General features: G+C 36.9%; 1 protein-coding gene across 1 annotated transcript in view; it reads right to left on the bottom strand.

The window, feature by feature from the left end:
- Nucleotides 1-23,273, bottom strand: part of VWA8 (von Willebrand factor A domain containing 8) — a 322,462-nt gene that overhangs the window by 212,728 nt on the left and 86,461 nt on the right. The window contains exons 13-14 of the mRNA XM_082701350.1: nucleotides 11,495-11,655; nucleotides 8,649-8,762 (exon numbers count right to left, since the gene is read on the bottom strand). Coding sequence (XP_082557476.1) covers nucleotides 8,649-8,762; nucleotides 11,495-11,655 — 275 coding nt within the window. The remainder of the gene's footprint in view (nucleotides 1-8,648; nucleotides 8,763-11,494; nucleotides 11,656-23,273) is intronic.

Raw genomic sequence — 23,273 nt, 5'->3', positions numbered from 1 at the left:
CTCTCTCTTGAATAAATAAATAAATCTTAAAAAAAAAAAAAAGGAAAAAAGAGTCATCTACTGCTAAAACATGATGTATTGTTTGCACAGATGATCTCTATCCCTGCACAAACCACTATCTGGATATGTTGTTATGTCTCCAGTAAATTTTCTCCATTGTCCCTTGAGACAAAATTCCATCCAGTTCATATTCATTACCTAGGTTCCTTCTCTTTATTCAAAATATCTCCTGTCTTGCAAGGAACCCACTCTATGTCATTCAGAGAAAGACCAAGGAGTAAGATCCAGGATGAAAACATTTTTCACAACACAGAAAAATTTGAGCAGCATAAGGGGCTAGGTTAAATTTAAAATCTGGATTGACAATACTTAGGTCTTCAAAAGATAGAAAAAAATTAAACTTTTATATAATTCACTCTTTTGTCATTTTATAGGAAATATTGTGATTTTTTTAAAAAAAAGATTTTACTTATTCATTTCAGATAGGGTGAGCAAGGGAGAGAGTGAGCCTAAGCGGGGAGAATAGCTGGCAGAGGGAGAGGCAGGCTCCCCACTGAGCAAGGAGTCCCATGTGGGGCTCAGTCCCAGGACCCTGTGATCATGACCTGAGCCAAAGGCAGACACTTAACCGACTGAGCCACCCAGGCACCCCAGAAATACTGTTTTTAAAGTGACCTCTTTTATAAATCCCTGCTAGGGAATCTGAGGATGTGAATATTCTAGGACATATAGAAGAATAAGGTTAAGACTTTCCATCATTTGCAAAATGACTTGAGTATGTTTTGGAGACAGACTAAACACCCCTTATGATATAATCATGTGGGTGATATTGTCAGTTTTTATTAATTGTCCTCTAAACCCCAGTGGAAATATAACTTTAAAGGGGAATATCATCCTTGCTATGAGAAACAAAAGATAAAATGCAAACACCCACCAAGATCTTCACAAAAATAAAAATTCAGGTACATAACTGGCATTTCTTCAGAAATGGACTATTCATTGCCATTAATTATTATAACAGAACCCAACAGCTAAGTGATTAAGCAGCTAGAATATCAGGAGGTACGATATGTGTGGAGAAAATCAGATAAGTACTCTGAAGATTTAAGATAAGAAATGCCCTCCCGATACAACAGGTAAGTAAACTGAGTCCCTGACTATATGATCTGTAATTTTATTTTATTTTTTTTTTAAGATTTTACTTATTTATTTGACAGGCAGAGATCACAAGTAGGCGGAGAGGCAGGCAGAGAGAGAGGAGGAAGCAGGCTCCCTGATGAGCAGAGAGCCCGATGCGGGGCTCGATCCCAGGACCCTGGGATCATGACCTGAGCCGAAAGCAGAGGCTTTAACCCACTGAGCCACCCAGGTGCCCCTGATCTGTAATTTTAGAGGCCACACCATAATTTGCAAACCAGGGAGAAGCAGTTTTTAGGAATGGTCATATGAAAGGTCTAGTAGTATTCATAAAAGCTACCAGATACCACTTCATTTTGCGAGGTAGGAAAAAAAAAATCTTTATTTACAGATATTCAAGCAGGGCATGGGAATGATCTGTCCAAAGGAGTTGTTCTGGGAAAACAGGAAAGAAAAACAACACGAGGAGAATCTGAAAGTCCTGAGGATAGCATGATCACTGACTGAGGACTGCCAGCAATTAGACAGTCACACGAGAGAATCTAGAAACAGAAAATTCTGTGATCTAAAAACTGAAAGGGAAGGTTTTTCCATTTTCCACTTCTGCCAAGTGGTTTGCCATATTCCCGAAAACTCAGCTCCGTGGCCCAAAAACAGATGTTGGATTCATCCTTGATCCTCCTCTTTCCTAGCTGGGACAAAAGAAGATGGGAGAGACAGAGCTGCCTTTTTTGTGTGATCTGACTGCACAAAATTAAATCTGCAGATGTAGTTTCTTAATCAAGATAATGAGGGATACTAAATCAGGGAATAAACAAAGCCAAAATCCAACACATAAGCCAAAGGAGGAAGTCCAATTTATGTCCTTAAAAGATCAGGAAGCAGGTACCACAGCTGAACTGTGAATTTAGGACTAGAAGAGCAATTAACATAAGAACAAGCCACAGGACAGCAAGCTAGGTGGTCTGAATTTAATTAGATGATGATCATTGCTTAGAACATACACTGTCCCTGGCTTGCTTTTGGACACTGACTCTAGCAGGGTACATGAGTAAGCTGGCCCAATTTAAAGTGGTCAGTTGATGTGTCAGGCAGAGCAGTGTACATTGACTATAAAAACAACTGCAAACTACTGAATAACAGGATAAGGACCGTTGTGTTGCTAGGTCTCCCCCAAAGGCTTCCTTACATATAAATAGGTCATATGGAAAGTCATTTCCTGATAATGATAGGATCTCCACGTCTGAAAGTTGGAGAGCAGAGTACTCCTGAGGATCTGCCATGTACTTTCAGGTGATTTAACTTACTGCATGTAATATGATGGCTGGGTAAGTGGTAAATAGTTGAGAATTAGGAAACAAGCACAGTCAAAAGTTAAAACCAAGGTTAACTTTAATTTCACAACGAATAACAAATGAAACCAAAGCTATGGCTTAGCTTCAGATAAGTAAATATTTCATAAAGATTAAAGGCTGAAAAAGCAAAATGCTCTTTTTAAAAAAACGATTTCTAAAGTGAAAATATGGAGGTCAATATGTTTGTCTGGGGGCATAAATGTAAGTTTTAGAGAGTAAAGCGCTCTCCACTGCTTCCATTGCTCCAGTGCAATAAAACAGAGTAAGTTACTGATATACATAACAACAGGAAAGATCTCAAAATAATTATGCTGAGTGAAAGAAGCCGACAAAAAAAAAGTATATACTGTGTGATCCCATTTATATAAAGTTCTAGAAAATATAAGATGTATCAAGTAACTGGAAGCAGATTCCTAGGAGTGGGAGAGGAGGGTGACACAGGTCAAGGGAGAGGGATTCCCCAGAAGTCTGATGAAGTTTTTTGGGGGGGTGTCATAGACATATTCATTATCTTGACTATGGTGATAGTTTCATAAGTATCTATGAATATCAAAAGTTATGAAACTGAAAACTTTAAATATTCAGTTTATTACATGTTATTATAGCTCAAAAAGCGATCAATAAAAGAAGAAAGATTCTAACATAGTCTACTCTTCTGAAGGAAATTAGAGGGTAATTTTTGTCAAATGTGTAGGAATTTGAAAGAATGGCACAGAAAGTTTTTATAAAGACATTAATCATAAGCCAGAAGAGGATTTTGTAACTGGCCTTCTACACTATTACTAGTGTTTCCATTCTGAACCTACAGGCTATGCAGCCTGTATTTCACCTTTATTTCCTATGCAATGTAGCAAACTGCATGGACACATTCCTTACTCATCCTTACACAACACAAGGTCTAGGGTGATACTTGGAAGAGAGCAGATGCTGAATAAATAAATAAATGTTATTGCTGTTGTTAGGAGACATCACTACAAGAAGCTTTTTGAAGACCTTTGATGGCAAGGACAAAAGAAAGGTAACTGATAAGAACTGGGAATAATGGTTTTTCACCCAAAAGCAGAGCAGCTAATCTAAATGTGGTCTGGAATGAATATGTTAAAGAAGGTGCATCCTCTCTATCAAAAACACCAAACCAAAACACATAATAATGATCAGACTCTTCACAGACATGGAGTTTGGAAAAAATGGTTCTTTTTCAAAATCAGAATTTGCTTAGGGCTCTTTATTTTGAGAATCAAACACAAAGACTTGGGCATAAAATCCTGAATCTACCTTGAATTTTGTTAAAAACTTACATGGCCTAATTTGCTAGCAATAAGATGCTGAGGTTTCTGGGAAGGCAAGAGAGAATGCTCAGATCCTACCTGTTTTCAAGCATAGGAGTAAGAAATTAAAGGGTCCAGAGAAGCTAATCAATCAAGGATTACACCTGATGTCCAATAATGATTCATCACTGGTCAAGAAAAAGTGGGAGATTATAAACTGTTTTCAGTGTTCAATCACAATCAATACAAATAAAATATATAATAATTATATATTATATTAATATATATAATTATAACTGAGACTAGGCCACTAATCTTTATTGCTTCCCTGAGATAACCGTAAGTCCTTTCTTGGCAAAATAAACAATGGGTAATGCACAGGCTCTTGGTCTCCTCATATATGGTCTGACCAACGGCAGGAAGGGACACATTTAGCAGCCTATAATATTTGTACTCCCCCTTTCCCCAAAGAAGTTTTTCTCATCAAAGGAAGCGGTTCTATTTTGGTCCTTACTTCCTGTGAGAAATGCAGGCATAATGTCTGGTGTTCATGGCCATCATGCTATTTCTAACCACCGTGCCCACTTGATTCTTGGTGACTTGCAACAAGAGAAGGAAAGTTGCTAACGTTTCTGATGCCATATCTAAGGGCATATTAGCTTTGTAATTACCTGCAAAGAATGCCTGCAGAGGGTTCTGATCAAGACAGATGATCTTGGTGAAGAATTAGAATAGGTCAGCAAAGGAGTCAAAAACAACTGTTTAGAAATTGGGTTTCACACTATAAAGCTGAAAGGGACCATAGCCCACTGACGGTAGCTGTTAATTATGAGACCCTGTGGTATCAGACTTGTAATAAAGGCAAAGTATTCCTGTTAGTAGGTTCATAAAAGAAAGCACTACTAGCTCAGAAGGTCATCTAAAACGAGATTAATAGAAATACCTTTACCTCGAGTTTCCCAGAATTTCCGCAAGTTAAGATTTATTCGCTTGTTCAAACACATTTACTAAGTGGTCTACTATGTGTCAGGTATTGCGACATTCGAGACAAAGAGATGAAGGATAGAGTAACAACGTCCTGGGACATTAAAGTCCTAAGTTCCAGTCTATCCTGAGGCCCAACTGCATCCATGCCTCTCCTCTGACCATGTGAAATGCCCATAAATTCCTGTTGCAACAATTCAACTTTTTTTGGTTACTTGTAACTAAAGGGAGTCCTGCTAGATATAAATATGAAGACTCCCATCTGAAAACAAATAGGTATGGACATTTACCAAACTGGGTCTAGAGACAAAGAAGCTCTTAAATCTGCTTTCCCTTCATTTTAACTTTGACTTTTTCTGCTGTCTCACAATTCTCCAAGGAAAAAAGCATTAATAGCTGAGTTTGTTTAAAGACTATCAGAAATAATTATTTCACTGAACTTCAATTCTGTGCTTAGGTCAGAAAAATGAAAGGATAGGTGATTCAGATGATGAGTTTCTAACTTATAGTTCGAATGCTAATGCCAGGAGTGGCATATTAGATACGCACAGCATATAGGATCAACCCTTGTTAGATAATGGGTCACATTACTTATAAGAGCAACTCATGAAGAACTAACTTCCTCAGTGAGTACAAAGACCCCACTTTATGCTATGCTATGTCCTTTTGGTCCACCTGTCAGCTCTCTGCCTAGTAAACACAGCCCTGAAAGAAATACTGTCAACTAGTATAAATTTTACTGTATTCCACCCTATTGGAATCTATTGTAATCCTAAAAGAGAACACATTTATTCTCAGAAAGTCAAAAATGGGCCACAAAATTAATCAAGCTTAGCCAGAAAAGAAAGAAATTTACTAACCATCTCATCAGAGTGAAGCAGATTCTGTAACATGACTACTTAGCAATGAAATGGTTACAATCATAAGAAAATAGTGTGTTTTTCAGGCAAAAAGAGGAGGAATACTGATAAGAAAGGAATTAGACTTTCAACTGGTGAAAATACCTCAGACAGAGGAGAATCAAGTGTTAGACATCTTGTGTCTGAAAGTCAGTGAAGACCTGACAAACTGACAGATCATTAAGAAAGAACAGGAAATCAGAAGGTCAGCCAAGGAGGTTCAACATCTAATTGATGAAAGTTGCGAAAAGAAGAGACCAGAGAAAATGGGAAAGTGGGAGTGGACAGAGATCTAGCATGACATGTGAGCTACAAGTACGAAGGGCAGCAGGTCCAGATCAGGGCTGGTAGGAACGCGCTATGGGACAAAGATGAAACTGATAAAAGCCTCTTGTGCCTCAACATGCTGAGAGATTTATTTAAGAGGGAAAGCGTCTAGGATGAAAAAGGGATAAATTCACAGGAAACAGGTCAACTTCCTCTTCTGTGTTCCCATAACATATTGCAGAGATCTCAAACTAACATTTAAAAGCTGCATTGTAATTATTTATCTCTGTATCTGCCTCTCTTCATATGTATGCAATTGCTAACTTTAGGAAAAATAAAACGTATGCAAGAAAGGAAAAACAACTGTAGTTTACCAAACGACTCAGCTGTTGTACAGTCCTTATCCTGTGATAATCATGCAGACATTGAGTGAAGTTCTAAAGAAAATTATTCCACAACTACTCAGGAAGAATGAGAGATGGGAAGTATATATATGTACTGGGAGGAGGAATGGTAAAATGAGCTAAACCTTAATTTTCCATAGGAAGAAATCAATCAGTAAGGCCTAACACTGAAAAATAAATCAAGAAATATCAATGAAAGCATATTATGATATTGCAGTAGTAATGAGTAGTGATGTATGGGGATGGGGTAGCTACACATGTGGTGAGCATAGCGGAATGTATAAACTTGCTGAATCACTATATTGTACACCTGAAGCTAATGTAGCATTGTATGTCAACTATTCTAAAAAAAAAAAAAAAAAAGTATATTATTTAATGGTACAGAGATAAGTACATGAAAAAGCAAACACCTCAAAGATAAAAGGAGTAGTCTCTGGGCTGTAGGAAATGGGAAACTGTCTGAGGGCAGATGATAGAGGACTGGTATTTTTCATAAAAAGCCCTGAAAAAGCTATCTGGCTCAACTTTCATGCATGATCAACAAGGATACAAAATTAAAACAAAAATAAAAATAAAAACCAATTAATGTTCTTATGGCTTGTTTCTATCTACTCAGAGTGGCCTCTAGAAACAGAACTGAGCCTGGTTTGTATTCAGAGGAGTGATGAAAATCAACAGTGATGAAGATGGGACGCTTCAAGAAGGAAGTACTTCTAACCGATGTGAGCCAAAACCTCAACACGATGCTCAGGGACACTTTGTTGCCAAAACTGTTCTCATCTGTAAAACCTCTTGCAACCATTAGGGAGAACCTGGGAAGAGAGCTGTCATTTTCTGGCCATCAGACTACAGATACAGTGCTGCCGAAGTCCTAAGGGAGCCTGACAGAGAGCCACTGCCCAGCTGCTTTGATTCAGCTCCCTGAAAATATAAACTGTTTTCCCTGATGTGTGGTTCACACTCACATAATATACAAAAGCTAACTGTTAAAGTAAAGGTATGAAATGAGAGGGATCTTTAAAACTTCCCTCCCTAGACACTCCACCAAACTATTTACTGGGCTAAAGGAATTTGATGATGTGTATCCCAGAAGCATTAATAGCTATGTATAATCAAGTGAATTTTTAAAATCACTTATACAGAGGTCGTAAGGAATTTAATATGTCCTCCCTACAGAAAATGTCCAAGAAAATTTTTAAACAAAACTCTCCTTAAAAGAGAAACACAATAAAAAATACACTTAATTATCATTTGTAAAATTTTAATGTGTTAAATATGTCATCAAGCCCTTTGTGGGAAGGGGAAGCTTCAATTGAGTAAGATTCAATCACGTGACTACGTATTTGTCAAGGTAACAAGTGACTAGGTATTTGCCAAGGTAACAATCTCTAATTACGTCAAAATATCCATGGAAATGTAAGGAGACAGAAAACTTGTGTTTGCCAAACCTTCTCTAAAGGAAAGTAGTATTTAGCTAGAAGAAATATTCTGCCATTTTTCAAACACATTGAAAATTTGAAAGAATAGAATATGAATACCTATTTTCTCCTTCACCTAGATTTCACCAGCTATGAAGATTTTACCACCTTGTGTTCTCATTCCCACTTGCTCTTTCTGTGTGTTGTGTACATGTACACACATGTGCATGTCCTTTTTTTCCCCCTGAAACATCTGGAAGGGAGTCACTGACCTCTTTTTATATTATCCCTTAAATAGCTCAGTGTGCATCTCCCAAGAGGAGGAATATTCTCCTTCAAAACCAGAATACCATTATGATATCTAGGAATATTAATATTAACTCAATATCAGGTGGTATATATCTTCCATATTTAAACTTTTCCAATTGTTCCAAAGTATCTTTTCTAGCTGTCTCCATTTTATTTCTTGATACAGTCAAGACTCATATGTAGCATTTGGTTTGGACATTTTTGAAAGGAATGTGTAAGTAAGCCACAAAGGGTAATCCTGCATCAGGTGGCTTACCTCCGTAATAACTGATCGCTTCTTAGAAGGTAGGGCCCAATAAATTATGAGGCTTTTTTTTTCCCTGAAGGGATACAAAGTATGGAACCAAAACTGAGTTGTTAGGACAAGAGGGGGTGGATTACCTTCTTAGAGCTACTGTTCTTACACACATGTGAAAGTAAGGCTGAGAGTGCAGAACACATCTTGGGTAGCAAACCCAAGTTGTAAGAAATGCCAGATTAGGAGCCTGCTCAAGACACCAAATAATTAAATGATTTGAAGTTAGCTTGGCTTGACCCTAGGTTCCAAAGAAGAATACAAAGAAGGCCCATCTGACCATGAGAATTAGAGCCAGGCACCCAACATTACCTCTGCCGTAGCTGCTCATCAGATAGGTGCAGCTCCTCCTTTAAACGCATGTACCTGTCTTCTCTCAGCAGCCTGGAGCCATCGTAGAGGCTTAGCTCCCGATCGTGGATCAGCCTAAGGGAGAGGGAAAAGTCAGGGAACAAATTCATCGGTTTCAAACACTGAAGTCACTAGAGGTGGAATCAGTTAACATTTTTTCCCCCAAGAATTTATTTATTTGTATGACAGAAAGAGAGACATCGAGAGAAGGAACACAAGCAGGGAGAGTGGGAGAGGGAGAAGCAGGCTTCCCTCCAAGCAGGGAGCCACAGTTCGGGGCTCGATCCCAGGACCCTGAGGTCATGACCTGAGCTGAAGGCAGATGCTTAACCATCTGAGCCACCCAGGCACCCCAGAATCAGTTAACATTTTAATCGTGGCTATTATTGTGGGCAATTGAGTCTAACAATTTTGTTAGATGCACCTTTTGAAATTTCAAGTTGGCTAGTGCTGTTATACTTGGCAAAATTACTGGTTTCTGTACCAGAGAGCAGTAGTCATGGTTACTACATGTGGACAGTGGGGAGGAGAAGAATGAGGAGGAGCTGGAAAGGGGAGGGAGGAAGGAGATGAAAAGCAGCAGCTAAAGGGGAGACTCAGGATAACAGGAGGTGTGTACTGATGAACAAGGCGGGCGGTACACACCCGGAGCCTAACGTAACTCTTGAAGGGGTAGTATAGTATGATCAACATATTTCTGTCTTTGGAATTACAGGATTGAAAACATCAAAAATCTTTAAAATGAAATAAGTGGTGCTATTTCATATACCAACTCTGATGGTGACCTAACCGTCCACAGCACAAATAGCACTATCTTCCAGATGTTGCAGAGGCTGAAAAGCACTACTGCTAGATTGCACACCAACCACTGAAGTCTCCTGATGGCTACGTTACAGTTGCCCCACACGAGCCCCACTTGGTAAGCACTGAGGCCACGAAGGGAGAGGGGGACTGCATAATGCAGGGGTTAGGAGCATGGGCGGTGGAACAGTCAGATCTGTGTTCAATTCCAGCTCTGTACCTTGTTAGCCGAGTGCCTGGGGAGGGGAGCACTACTACTCCATGTCTCTAAACGTTTTTCTTTTATAGAATCAGGGCTGTCATACCAACCTCATAGTATTGCTGTGAAAATTAAACATCTAGAGTAAGGCAGATGCTTACTATAATTGTTCACAGTCTTGGAAGCACATGAGAATCTTCTGGGAAGGGTTTAAAAATGCCAGTGCTCAGACCTCACTTGTATGGATCACTTCTATCTGAACTTCGAGAGGTGAAGCTCAGGCATCAGTAATTTCTAAGCTGCATCGCCACAAGGTGATTCCATGGCTAAGAGCCTGACAGGCACTGGCCTAGCACAACGCCCAGCAGAGAGTAAGGACTCAGTTAACGATAGCTGCTCCTTTTCCTAAGTGCTTGGCCTAATAGGCAACAGATAACTGATAAAAGGGGTGGAGTAAGTATTATTTTTGTTTGTGTCTGTATTTATCTGTTTAGGAGAAAAAAAAACTACTGTAAATCTGTGGAATATTTATGGCAAATCACTAAAAGTTTGTGATTATCACTTTCAAATGCTCTCAGGTTTAATAAGGAGTAACACAATGTTTTTGGAAAATTTTTTTTAAGATTTGACTTATTTACTTGTCAGAGAAAGGGAACATGCACAAGCAGGCAGAGTGGCAGGCAGAGGCAGAGAGAGAAGCAGGCTTCCTGCTGAGCAAGGAGCCCGATGCAGGACTCAATCCCAGGACCCTAGAATCATGACCTGAGCTGAAGGCAGCGGCTTAACCCACTGAGCCACTTAGGCATCCCTGTTTGGGGAATTTTTAAATATACTCAGTATCTGCATCTTGTCAAGGACAAGAAACTGAATAGTTGGTTGGGGAAACGGATTATTCATAGTTAAAAATCAACTATAGAAGTGACAGAATCAAAACAGATCAAATAAAAAATTGGTATCATTAATCTTTCAAAATGAGACAGGATAGAAACACTTCCCATGAAAGTTATACATAAAAGTCTTCTCTTAACATTATATTCTAGAGAAGTTAATTGGGAATTTTTCTCCACCCAAACTGAAATAAGGAAACGACAGATACACAATGTTCAAGTTTATAAACACAAAGTGAGTTTAGTCTATATAAAAATATCATCAAACATCCATCACACATTTTATTTTTTAAATTTATTTATTAGAGAGAGAGAGAGAGAGAGAGAGAGCACAGGCTGGAGAGAGGCAGAGGGAGGGGAGAAGCAGGCTCCCTGCTGAGCAGGGAGCCCAAGGTGGGGTTCAATCCCAGGAACCTGAGATCATGACCTGAACCCAAGGCAGACACTTAACTGACTGAGCTGCCCAGGTGCCCCTCCCTTACACATTTTATATAAGGAACTATACTTTTTCTCTCAAAAAAAATTCCAACAGGATTAACCAGTAATTTAGATCTATGATTCACAAGGTGTTTGTAAACAGTGATGCTGTGACTAACAAATTGCAAGAAACGTGAGCTGCGGGACTTACTGTAAGTATCAATCAGTATATATGAAGTTTTTCAAAATTACTACCTAAAAGTTTTCTTTTTTCAATTCTAACTCAGAGAACTTTGCCACAGCAGTGTTTTTTCCCCCCAAATCCTCAGTATTGGAAGTTTTACTGTACTGTGTTTACAACGAATAAAAGCCTCTGCAGTTCTGGTTGGATACATAAGTAAGTTTCTTGTGATCTACATGACCCAGCTTAAAAAAAATGATGACAGGGTTCCATGTCTACTGTTTACATGGGGAGTTTTTCTGTGTGTGTGACTCATACAAACCTTTGCAATACGGCAAGTGTGCCCGCGTTGACCCGGTGGATGCCATCCAGGAGGACGAGATTTCCTTCCAGGGCAGCGTTCACAAGGGGCGAGGACCGCCATGCAGTGTCTCCATTGGGAAGAGTATATCTCTGCTGGAGCAAGTCACGTGCGGTCATGTCCTAAACCCGAGTCCCAGCACCCACCAAAGAAAATGCAGGGTGAATTAAAAAGAGATGGACGGTAGCTTATTTAGCTTTACAGTTACCACTCTGACCAAAACATTCCATATAACAACTGGGAAGTCACCTTCTCTAATCCACTAAAAAGAAAAACATTCAAAAGCTTTTCTTGGTCATTTGAAGTTCTTCGTGTTACTCATTCACATATTACAGTAAGAGTGAGGGCCCCCTCCAGCACTCTTTTTTAACTTAGCTTCCCCCCCCCCTTTAAAATGTTCATTTGATATCTACACAGATGACGGCAGTCATTGCCACTTGACTGTAATGAAATTTAATTCAATCATCTTTATTTTTGTACGGGTTCCTTTTTAAGAATGAGAGGCCACACAAACTCAATTGGAGCCCTTTTCTTGTAGTGAGTCCTCCTGAAAGGCCATGCATGCTAGGGGCTCCATATATTTAAAGAGGTTTGAAAATGCAGGACACTGAGGAGGACAGTCATCAGATGAGGTACAGGAATTGACAAATAATAACATGGCAGTTATAAGCAATTTTTTTAAAGGTTTTATTTATTTATTTGACACAGAGAGAGATGACACAAGCAGGGAGAGCAGCAGGCAGAGGCAGAAGCAGGCTCTCTGCTAAGCAAGGAGCCTGATATGGGACTTGATCCCAGGGACCTGGGATCATAACCTGAACCAAAGGCAGAGCTTAATCAACTGAGCTACCCAGGCATTTCCATAAGCAATTTTTAAAAGCACACACACACAATGCACTAACACTAAAACAGTGTGACAGATTCAAGCAAACTATTAATAGCAATGGCATAAAAATGTTCATTTTTAAAAAATTTGGCGTGCCATGTAATTGCAACAATTTTTTCTTATATGTATTAATGATAACAAACTAGTTTGTTTTCTGTTCTCAGCTTCAGATAACTGTTGTGTAACTTATATTAAACAAAATTTCAACTTCTACCATCAATTTTATTCAAAAATTCAGTCTTTTGTAAATTCTTTGATATCTAACTCCAGTTTTTGTTATTTTTTTAAAAAGATTTTATTTATTTATTTGACAGAGAGAGAGAGAGATCACAAGTAGATGGGGGGGGTGGTAAGTAGGCTCCCTGCTGAGCAGAGAGTCTGATGTGGGACTCGATCCCAAGACCCCGAGATCACGACCCAAGCCAAAGGCAGAGGCTCAACCCACTGAGCCTCCCAGGTGCCCAATATCCAACTCCGGTTTAAAGAAGACAGAAAACTAGGGGCGCCTGGGTGGCTCAGTGGGTTGAGCCTCTGCTTTTGGCTCAGGTCATGATCTCAGGGTCCTGGGATCGAGTCCCACATCAGGCTCTCTGCTGGGTGGGGAGCGTGCTTCCTCCTCTCTCTCTCTCTGCCTGCCTCTCTGCCTACTTGTAATCTCTGTCAAATAAATAAATAAAATCTTAAAAAAAAAAGAAAATTAAAAAAATTTGCTTATATTCACAATGGCAACAGATCTACACTGAAACCAAGATTAAAACTCTAAGTCTTAATTATTTCAATTTTGTCACTATTAAAAAAGTACTGACTTAGGAATATAAATAGGTTTACATTGAATCACAAAGACACTTGAGAATAATAACATTCAAACTCACCAAATCCCCCAGCCCTAACGGTCTGGCTTTGACACATTATCAAAATTTGGCTTAACTCGTTAATTTTATTTAACTTTTTAAATGAACTTTAAACTCTATGCAAACTATATGAGCATGGCATTCCAAGCTGCCAATGAAATCTGCAATACTAAATTCAGCGCTATCATCAGTGTTTAATGAGATGGTTTATTTCTATTCATGGGTATGCCACATAAGAACAGGAAAGGTGGGGCACCTGCATGGCTTAGTTGGTTAAGCATCTGCCTTCGGCCTAGGTCATGGCCTAGGTCATGATCCCGGGACCATCCCCTACCTCAGGCTCCCTGGTGAGTGGGAAGTCTAATTCTTCCTTGCCTTATGTCCACTTTCTCCTCGTCCCCCACTTGTGCTCTCTCTCTTTCTCTCTCAAATAAATAAATGAAATCTTGTAAGGTTAAAAAAAACAAAAACAAAAAACCCCCAAAACCAGGAAAGGAATTCCTGTGCAAGAAAAATAGGACAAATCAAAATAAATGTTTGCAGATTACTCTCATAATGAAATTATGAAAACAACCAAATACACACACAAATCTTTTTAAAATTAATATAAAAACAGGTAAATTTAAAGAAAACTCTTGGTAGTAATTATTTCAGAAAAATATTCACTATAGATTTACATCATATATTGTTCTAGGGAATAAAGCAGATATAAAACATGCTTTAACACAGTAGTTCTAAATCAAAGATACATCAGAAATAGTAGGGGAAACTTTTGGAAAATACATAAGCATACGCCCCATCACCCCAACACCTGGGTTCAGTAGATCCACGGTGGGGCTTACCACCTGGATTTTACTAGACATTAATTACACAGATGATAAAATTAAATGTCCCCCAGGTGGGAAACATGACTTTAAAGCAGAAATATGAACTCAGTGTGAAATTGGGTCTCATCCTACTTATTTACACCCCTCTCTTATTCTAGTAAGAATTATCAGATTACACGAGGACATTATGAAGTCTATAACAAAACAGTATAAATTAAAAGGTAAAAAAAAAAGAAGATAGAAGAGGAAAGAGTAAGTCTTATTTCCTTCAAATATTCCTACTGGTGTTCAGAGAAGGGGTAACATGAAGAAAGAATCCCACTGATACTGTATTTTTAAAGAAATGAATGGGCGTTAGTTTTGAAAATGCCAGCTTCACACTGAAAATTATGGTATCCTGACCCATTTTAGCTCTTGAGTCTTTTGCATGGGCCCAGGAAAAGATAAGGACTATGACTCTAGCATGAGAAGTTCAGACCCATATGGAGCTGAGGCTAGCAACTGGTAACATTTTTTAAAGTTTCAACAGAGAAAACTCCTTAATCTCATACCAAGATATCCTGCATCATCGTTCTACACACACTATGAAAAAGCACTAATTCATCGGCTGATGATGCCAAAATCCTTTCATATCTTGTTAATTCACACACTGGCCACAATAGCTGCCTCATTCAAATGAGTAAATATTTACCAGTAAAGATGATGAGAAAGACAACCAGTACACAGGACTCTTCTTTTACAACCCGGCAGTTAGAGACTCCATTATTCCGAACATAGTATGATTATTTTTTGCAACACACCAAGGACTAACAGATCAACAGAGCTCAGCACTGCTAATGCCAACCACAACCACAGACCAGAAATATTCTCCCTTTGTTCAATCCTCACAGGAGTAAAAAATGGAAAACACTTGGCATTTCCTACAAGACTAGCTCAGTTCAGTTTTACCACCTAAACTCTTTCATATTCTCGTGGTAAAAAAGAGTCATTCTTCACTTCCAGTATGTCTTCACATTAAAATAAAAACTTTTCTGCGAGAAAGAAAAAAGCATTCCTTTTAAATACAAGCTGCTAGGTTTCGTAATTAAATTCCTGTATAGAGAGCAAAGATGAAGATTCCTACTTTGCCTTAAAGAGATAGTGGCCCCCTCTTTCCATAATATGAATTAAAATCAGAAATTATTTTTGATTGTGTGATAGTGCAAGAACACCAAAATAAAACAGAACTTCTGTGCAACTGAACCTAATCAAACCTAACTATTGACAGAATTTTTTAGCATAGTGTGAATGACTCAGCGATATGAATTAATTTCAATAATAAACTAACCTTTAACATAGAGTAACAGCATCTCCGTCTTATAGAGTATTTGGATTTTAGTACTGTGAAATTGTTGTAATATCCGTATCTACTTTAATATATACTGTATCAAGAAATTGCTAAAAATACATCATTTCTTTATTCTTCCTGGAGCAAAATTTAAAAAAGAGTGTGCTTACTCCCTATAATTATTTTGAAAGTACACTAATAAAAATAAAAAAAGATGAATGTCCCAATTTTTGCATATATTTTTCTTATCTCTGAAACTCTTGAACTTAAGAGAGTAAAAACAGTACTAATGATATCATAGAGCCTGAACCATTTCCTCTTTCTGTATTTCCTTAAAATTTTTAAAACAACAGGACATAAAATTCTGTTCCTTTAGCACTACCATTGTCTAACCTTGAACACCTCACCTTCTCATTCAGATCCCTGGAAAATATCCACATATTTCTTAATTCAGTGTCATTTGGAATTTTTTATTTTTATTTTTTATAATTTTGCTCTTTTGATTTGCAAAGGAGAAACCCTACTGAAAAAAAGTCCCATTAAAATAAGAAGCATGGCTGCATGAAATGTATCAGAAAACATAGTTCTGAACCCTAAAGTAATTATGTACCTTATATGTTTTTAGTACCTTCTAATGATATATGTTAATTTTTCTGACATTTCCTTGAGAAAACTGGATGTAAGTCATTGGTTTGATGAAATAAACTCAATAAACATCTTGTGTGTCAAGGGGCTAAAATAAGACTAGAATTAGTCTTAAAATTTATTCTAGAATGTTTGGCACTCTCCAAAATGCCCCCAAATACAGCTAGTCTCCACTGCTGTTTAAAAACACCTTTGCATGGAGAATTGGGTGTTACACGCAAACAATGAATCATGGAACACTACATCAAAAACTAGCACTGTACTGTATGGTGACTAACAACACAACAACAAAAAAATAGTAATAAATAAACAAATATTACCTTTGTACACATGTGTAAAAGATTAAAATAAAGATGTTTTAGCTAACAATAATTATAGCTCTAGGTGGATATGATTTTTCACTTTCTTCTTTCTGAATCAAAAATATACACTGGTGGGCATTCAAATTTTTTTGACTGGGCTAAGTATTATCAATTTTTTTTTTTCACCCAAAAGATACTAGCTGAAATTCTATGGGCTTTCCAGGTCTGTCTCAAATAAGTTTCACTCAAATAAGCAAAAATATCCTGCCAAAAATATCCTGCCCGTAGAGTATAAACATTAAGATAATCTCAGATTTATGCTTTGGTGAGTGCTGTGAAGTGTGTAAACCTGGTGATTCACAGACCTGTACCCCTGGGGATAAAAATATATGTTTATAAAAAAAAAAAAAAAAAAAAAAAAAAAGGACCAATACCCAACTTTTGTAGCAACATGGACGGGACTGGAAGAGATTATTATGCTGAGTGAAATAAGTCAAGCAGAGAGAGTCAATTATCATATGGTTTCACTTATTTGTGGAGCATAACAAATAGCATGGAGGACATGGGGAGTTAGAGAGGAGAAGGGAGTTGGGGGAAATTGGAAGGGGAGGTGAACCATGAGAGACTATGGACTTTGAAAAACAATCTGAGGGTTTTGAAGGGGTGGGGGGTGGGAGGTTGGGGTACTAGGTGGTGGGTATTATAAAGGGCACGAATTGCATGGAGCACTGGGTGTGGTGAAAAATAATGAATACTGTTATGCTGAAAATAAAAAATAAATTAAAAAAAAAATTAACTTTCAAAAAAAAAAAAAAAAAAAAAAAAAAAAAGCTGAGAGATGTATTTACTTTTTATTTCTAAGAATAAAATGTTTACAAAATACACTGTACATACAAAAATTGTGAATTTCAAAATCAAATCTAAATTATATCCTTCTTTCTTTTGTTTTTTGACATACTCCTCATAAAAAGAATATAGATATATAACATCACCACTAATCTCATTAACCTCTAGCAAACTCATTCTTGCCCTGATCTTCGATAACAACAAAATCCTGAGGACCCTTAAAAGATTGCTCTACAGACTTAAAGGTGTAAAATAAGTGGCCATAATTAATTTTCATAAGAATATTATGAATAAAAGATATAAAGTATAACAGCAAATACATGAAACATGGAGGAAGGAATAAAAAAGGGGTTTTTTAAATGTATTTGAGCTTGTGTCTATCTACTTAACATAGACTGCTATATATTTAGGATGTTATAAATGAACCTCATGGTAACCATAAACCCAAAAGTATAATATATACCAAAATAAATAAATAAGTAAATAAGAAATCCAAACACAATACTATAGAAATTCATCAATCACAAAGAAAGAGTGCAAGAAAGGAACAGAGAACTACAAAAATGACCAGAAAACTATGAACAAAATGGAAATAAGTACACACTTATCAATAACTACTTTAAACATAAATGGCCTAAATGCTCCAATCAAAAGACACAGTGTGACATAACAGATTAAAAAAAAAAGACCTATCTATATACTGTCTATAGGAAACTCACCTCAGACATGAAGAAACATACAAAATGAAATAAAACATTTACCATGCAAATTGACATGAAAGAAAATAAAAATAAAGCCAGGGTAGCAATACTTAGACAAAACAGATTTTAAAACAAAGACTGTAACAAGAGATAAAGAAGGGCATTACAAAATGATAAAGGGATCACTCCAACAAGAGGATATAACAATTGTAAATATCTCTGCACCCAACACTAGAGGACCTGAAAACATCAAACAAATATTACTGAATACAGAGGGAGAAATTAATGGCAATACAATAATAATAGGGGACTTGACACCCAACTTACATCAATGGATGTAAGGAAAGTCAATAAGGAAACAGTGTCTTTGAATGACACATTAGACCAAATGAGCTTAACAGATACATACAGAATGTTCCACCCAAAACAACAGATGACACATTCCTTTCAAGAGCACATGTGACATTCTCCAGAACAGATCACATGTTAGGCCACAAAACAAGTCTCAATAAATGTAGGAATAATGAAATCATACCATGCATCTTTTCTGACTACAATGGTAGGAGACTAGAAATCAATCACAAGAAAAAAAACTGAAAAAAACACAAACATGTGGAGGCTAGAAAATATTAAATAACCAATGGATCAATGAAGAAATAAAAGAAGAGCTAAAAAAAAAAAAAATGGAGACAAATGACATACATACAATTGTCCAAAATTGCAAAAACAGTCCTAAGAGGGAAATATATAGCAATATGGACTTATCTCAAGGAACAAGAAAAAGTTCAAATAAACAATATAACTTTTCACACCTAAATGAACTAGAAAAAGAAGAACAAACCAACCCATGGTGAGTAGAAGGAAAAAGATAATAATGATCAGATCAGAAACAAATGACACAGAGACCAAAAATCAATCAATCAATCAATCAATCAATGAAACCCTTAGCCATACTCATCAAGAAAAAAAAGAGAAAGAACCCAAATAAAAAGAGAAGTAATAACTGACACCACAGAAAGGATTATAGTAGAATATGATGAAAAACTCTATGTCAACAAATTGGACAACACAGAAGAAATGAATAAATTCTTAGAAACACAATCTTGCAAAACTGAATCAGGAAGAAGTAGAAAATCTGAACAGACTAATTACTAGTAACAAAATTGGACTTGTAATCAAAGAGCTACCAAAAAGTAATAATCTAGGACTAGATGTATTCATAGGTGAATTTTACCCAACGTTTGAAGAAGAGTTAGTACCCATCCTTCTCAAACTATTCTGAAAAATGGAAGAGGAAGGAAAGCTTCTAAATACATTCTATGATGCGAAGATTACCCTAATACCAAAACCAGACAAAGATACCACAAAAGGGAAAACCACAGGCCAATATCCAACAATACATTCAATGGATCACTTATCGTGATCAAGTGGAATTTATTCCAAGGATGCAAGGATAGTTTAATATTTACAAATCAATCCACATGATACACCACATTAACAAAATGAAGGATAAAAATTATGATCATCTCAATAGATGCAGAAAAAGCATTTGACAAAATTCAACCTTTGTTCATGATAAAAAAAACTCTCAAAAAAGTAGGCTTAGAGGGAATATACCTCAATGTAATAAAGACCATATATGAAAAACTCACCACAAACATTGTGCTCAATGGTGAAAAACTGAGAGCTTTCCTCTAAGATTGGGAACAATACAAAGATTCCCACTCTCACCATTTTCATTCAGCATAGTACTGGAAGTTGAAGCCACAGACAGCACTCGGACAAGAAAAAGAAGTAAGAGGCATCCATATTGATAAAGAAGTTAAACTGTCATTATCTGCAGATAAAATGATCCTATATATAGAAAACCCAAAAGACTTCACCAGAAAACTATTAGAAGTGATAAATGAATTCAGTAAAGTTGCAGGATACAAAATAAATACCCAGAAATTAGTAGTACCATAGGGAATATAGTCAGTGATGTTGTAATAGTATTGTAGGGTGACAGATGGCAATTATACTTGTGCTGAACATAGCATAACACGTAGAAAAGTTGAATCACTATGTTGTACACCTGAAACTATGTAACATTGTGTCAACTATACTCAAATAAAAAAATTAAAAAGGAATAAAATTGCCCCAGGACCCTAATCAAAATTACTGCAAAGTACATTTAAAACAAAAATACTAACAGAGATGATCAAGTGTAACAACGTGTTCTTACCAACAGTGCTGGATTTCATTACACAGTGTCCTTAAATTCGGAGGTACTCCACAGAGAATCCCCAAATTTGCAAATCCTTCCCTCAAGCTTACAGGTCCCATGTTTTTGGATCACCAAGGATGGTAAATGAAATACCTTTCAGGCTAGAGTTCCTTATTTGGTAGCATTCCTTGGTCACTTGTTTTCTTCCCTGGACTAATGGATTTGGTTTTATTGTAATGTTTATTTTTATACACATTCCTAGAGGCCCCTACTGTGTTGTTACAAATCTAATAAATACCTCATGATAACTAAATTTGTTAAGATAACACAAAAGATTTTGTCTACTACTTAAGAAGTACACAGTTTCAATTAAATAAGGAGTCCAGTGCATAGTTCAAAAAAACTATAAAAGATGGAATATCAAATTTTGATATTTTTTTAAAAAGCAAATATAAAACCTATGGCCTTTTAAATGGCAAATTTGTGTAACATAAGACTCTTCCTTCTAAATGAACCTCTACAGTTGCACAGTTAAACTTTAATGTATATTTTGCATTTTTTACAATATATAAGTTGAAAGGACTATCGAGTTAAACCAGCTAATATCTTGCCTTTTCAATACATAACTTTGTACAACTTTTGACTGTGTCTCTGTCAAAATGAGAACCTAAGATGCATTTTACAAAGTTTCAGTTATAAAAATAACACAAGGTTGACATGGTGTTCTATCAGCTGAAGACAACCATTGATTTTTTGAAATTCCTCCATTCCATTATGTTGTTTTTAAAAAGCTAGCAAGTAGAAAAACAGACCAATACTGAAAAACAAACTGATGTGACAACACTGGCATGCCAAAGCAAATCAAGCTAATGTGAGGGAAAGCATTCCAAATAAAAACAGATGGTAGTGTAGGGCCTCAACCCAGCTCCCTCTTATCTCAGAGTGAGCCTCATTGTCTGCTGTTTATTGTTTTTAAAGATGTACAAGCTAGAAGGCAAAAAAAAAAAAAAAAAAAAAGGCTTGAAAATGAATAAGCTAGAAACTATTGTACAAGCTTTGGGTAATTTGAGGTATAAACTCTAGCACTTAACCTTTCTCATCCTTAATTTTGAAAGTCAGGAAATTCCACTTTACTGGAATATTTTAGAGTAACTACTTGGTTAACTTTTGGTAAATCACTTTGATCACTTCAAAGAGGCTACAGAAAGAGATTATTATATCATCACAAAACTTTATTTTGGAAAAACACAGAAATACATAGAAAATTATAATTCTAGAACTGAAATGAATTTGTCTCAAAATAGAGTCTCCTGCTTTATTCTATAAGAACTTGTTCTCAGAAATCAGGTTGATCTAAATAATTATCTCATTTTTTCTACATTATAGAACACTATACATAGAAAAGCTCTTAAATGTTTTTATGGGGAGAATGAGAACAATGTCTGAAAAATCACACCTATCCCTGACATACATAAAAATAAAAGCCATTCCACTTAAAATATTTTTAGGTTTCCTAAGCCGCTAAGATGCTGCATATTTCCGCGAATATCTACTTCTTGCCAAGCATGGTGCTGTGGTCTAGCCTACTGGTTCTCAATTCTGTTGGGCCTAATATCCCTATTTTACAAACAATACCTTCAAACATTTGCTTTATAAGCTTGAAAAAATCCACGGGCAATACAATGCACCTCCACACATAATTTCAAATAAAAATACAGGACAATGCCTAACCTTTAGTACAAGGAAAATAACTTGTTATAAAATACTATATAACTTCAACCAATAAACGGTCACAACTACACCAAAAAATATAATGTTGAAGTTGGGTGCTTACAGCTAGAGAGAATCACTATGGATATGAAAACTCTATTGGCTGATGTAGGTGTGCTATATTCGTAACTCAAATACCATGAATGGCAATACCTTCAGTGATGAGATCTTCTAAAATGGTCAGGGTGGTAGGCAGAATAATGTCCCTACACAAAGATGTCTGATAGTCTGTGAATATGTTAGTCCACATGACAAATGGAACTTTGCAGATATGACTAAATGAAGCGCCTTGAGGAGAGGAGATCATCCTTGATTACGCATGTGGGTCCAATCTTATGACATGAGTCCGTGAAGCTGCAGGACCTTTCCCAGCTGGGGTTAGAGGGAGAGAGGGCAGCCTGAGAAGGACTCAAGGCTCTGCTGCTGGCTCTAAAACAGAAGGCATTATGTGTGAGGACTGGAGAGAGTCCAATCTAGAAGCTGAAAAAGTCAAGGATGAATTCCTTCATAACCTGGGTATAAAGAAAGACTTTCTACCCATGACTCAAAACCTAGATGCAATAGAACAAAATATTAATAAAACTATTATGAGGCAAAGAAAAATAAAGCCAAAGAGCAAGTGACACTGAGAGAAAATACATGTAGCATATATCACAGGCAAAAAGCAAAATGGCTAACACATTAATAATTCAAAAACAGAAAGGAAAAAAGGCCACTCAATAGAAAAATGGGCAAAAAAAAAAAAAAAGAATAGGTAATTTAGTAAGAAAAGACATGATATAATGTCCCTTAAAATTAGAAATGATTTTCAGAGATACATTGGGTGGCTTAGTCGGTTAAGTGTCTGCCTTCGGCTCAGGTCATGATCCCAGGGTTTGGGGATCGAGCCCCACATCAGGCTCCCTGCTCAGTGGGGAGCCTTGCTTCTCCCTCTGCCTGCTGCTCCCCCTGCTTGTGTGCTCTCACTCTCTCTCTCTCTCTCTCTCTCTCTCTCACTCTCTCTTTGACAAATAAATAAATTAAGTCTAAAAATAGAAAGAAAGAAAAATGATTTTCAATTCTCTCCTAATATAAGAAATACAAACTAAAACTACTCCTTAATACCATTTTGAAGTATCAAACTTGCAACTATTAAAAAGCTTGGTAGCCCTGTCTGTCGGCATTGTTGATGGGAAAGCAAAATGGTATCATATTTATAGAGGCAGATTTGGCAATTCCCAACAAAACTACCCATGCATTTATCTATTGACCTCACAATTCCACTTATAGGAATTAATCCTGAAGATACACTTCTAGGGATACCTGGGTGTTAGGAATTAATCCTGAAGATACACGTCTAGGGATACCTGGGTGGCTCAGTTGGTTAAGCGACTGCCTTC

Source organism: Mustela nivalis (genome assembly GCF_964662115.1).
Source record: "Mustela nivalis genome assembly, chromosome: 15".
Taxonomy (NCBI): domain Eukaryota; kingdom Metazoa; phylum Chordata; class Mammalia; order Carnivora; family Mustelidae; genus Mustela; species Mustela nivalis.
This window is presented reverse-complemented; position numbering and strand designations above follow the sequence as displayed.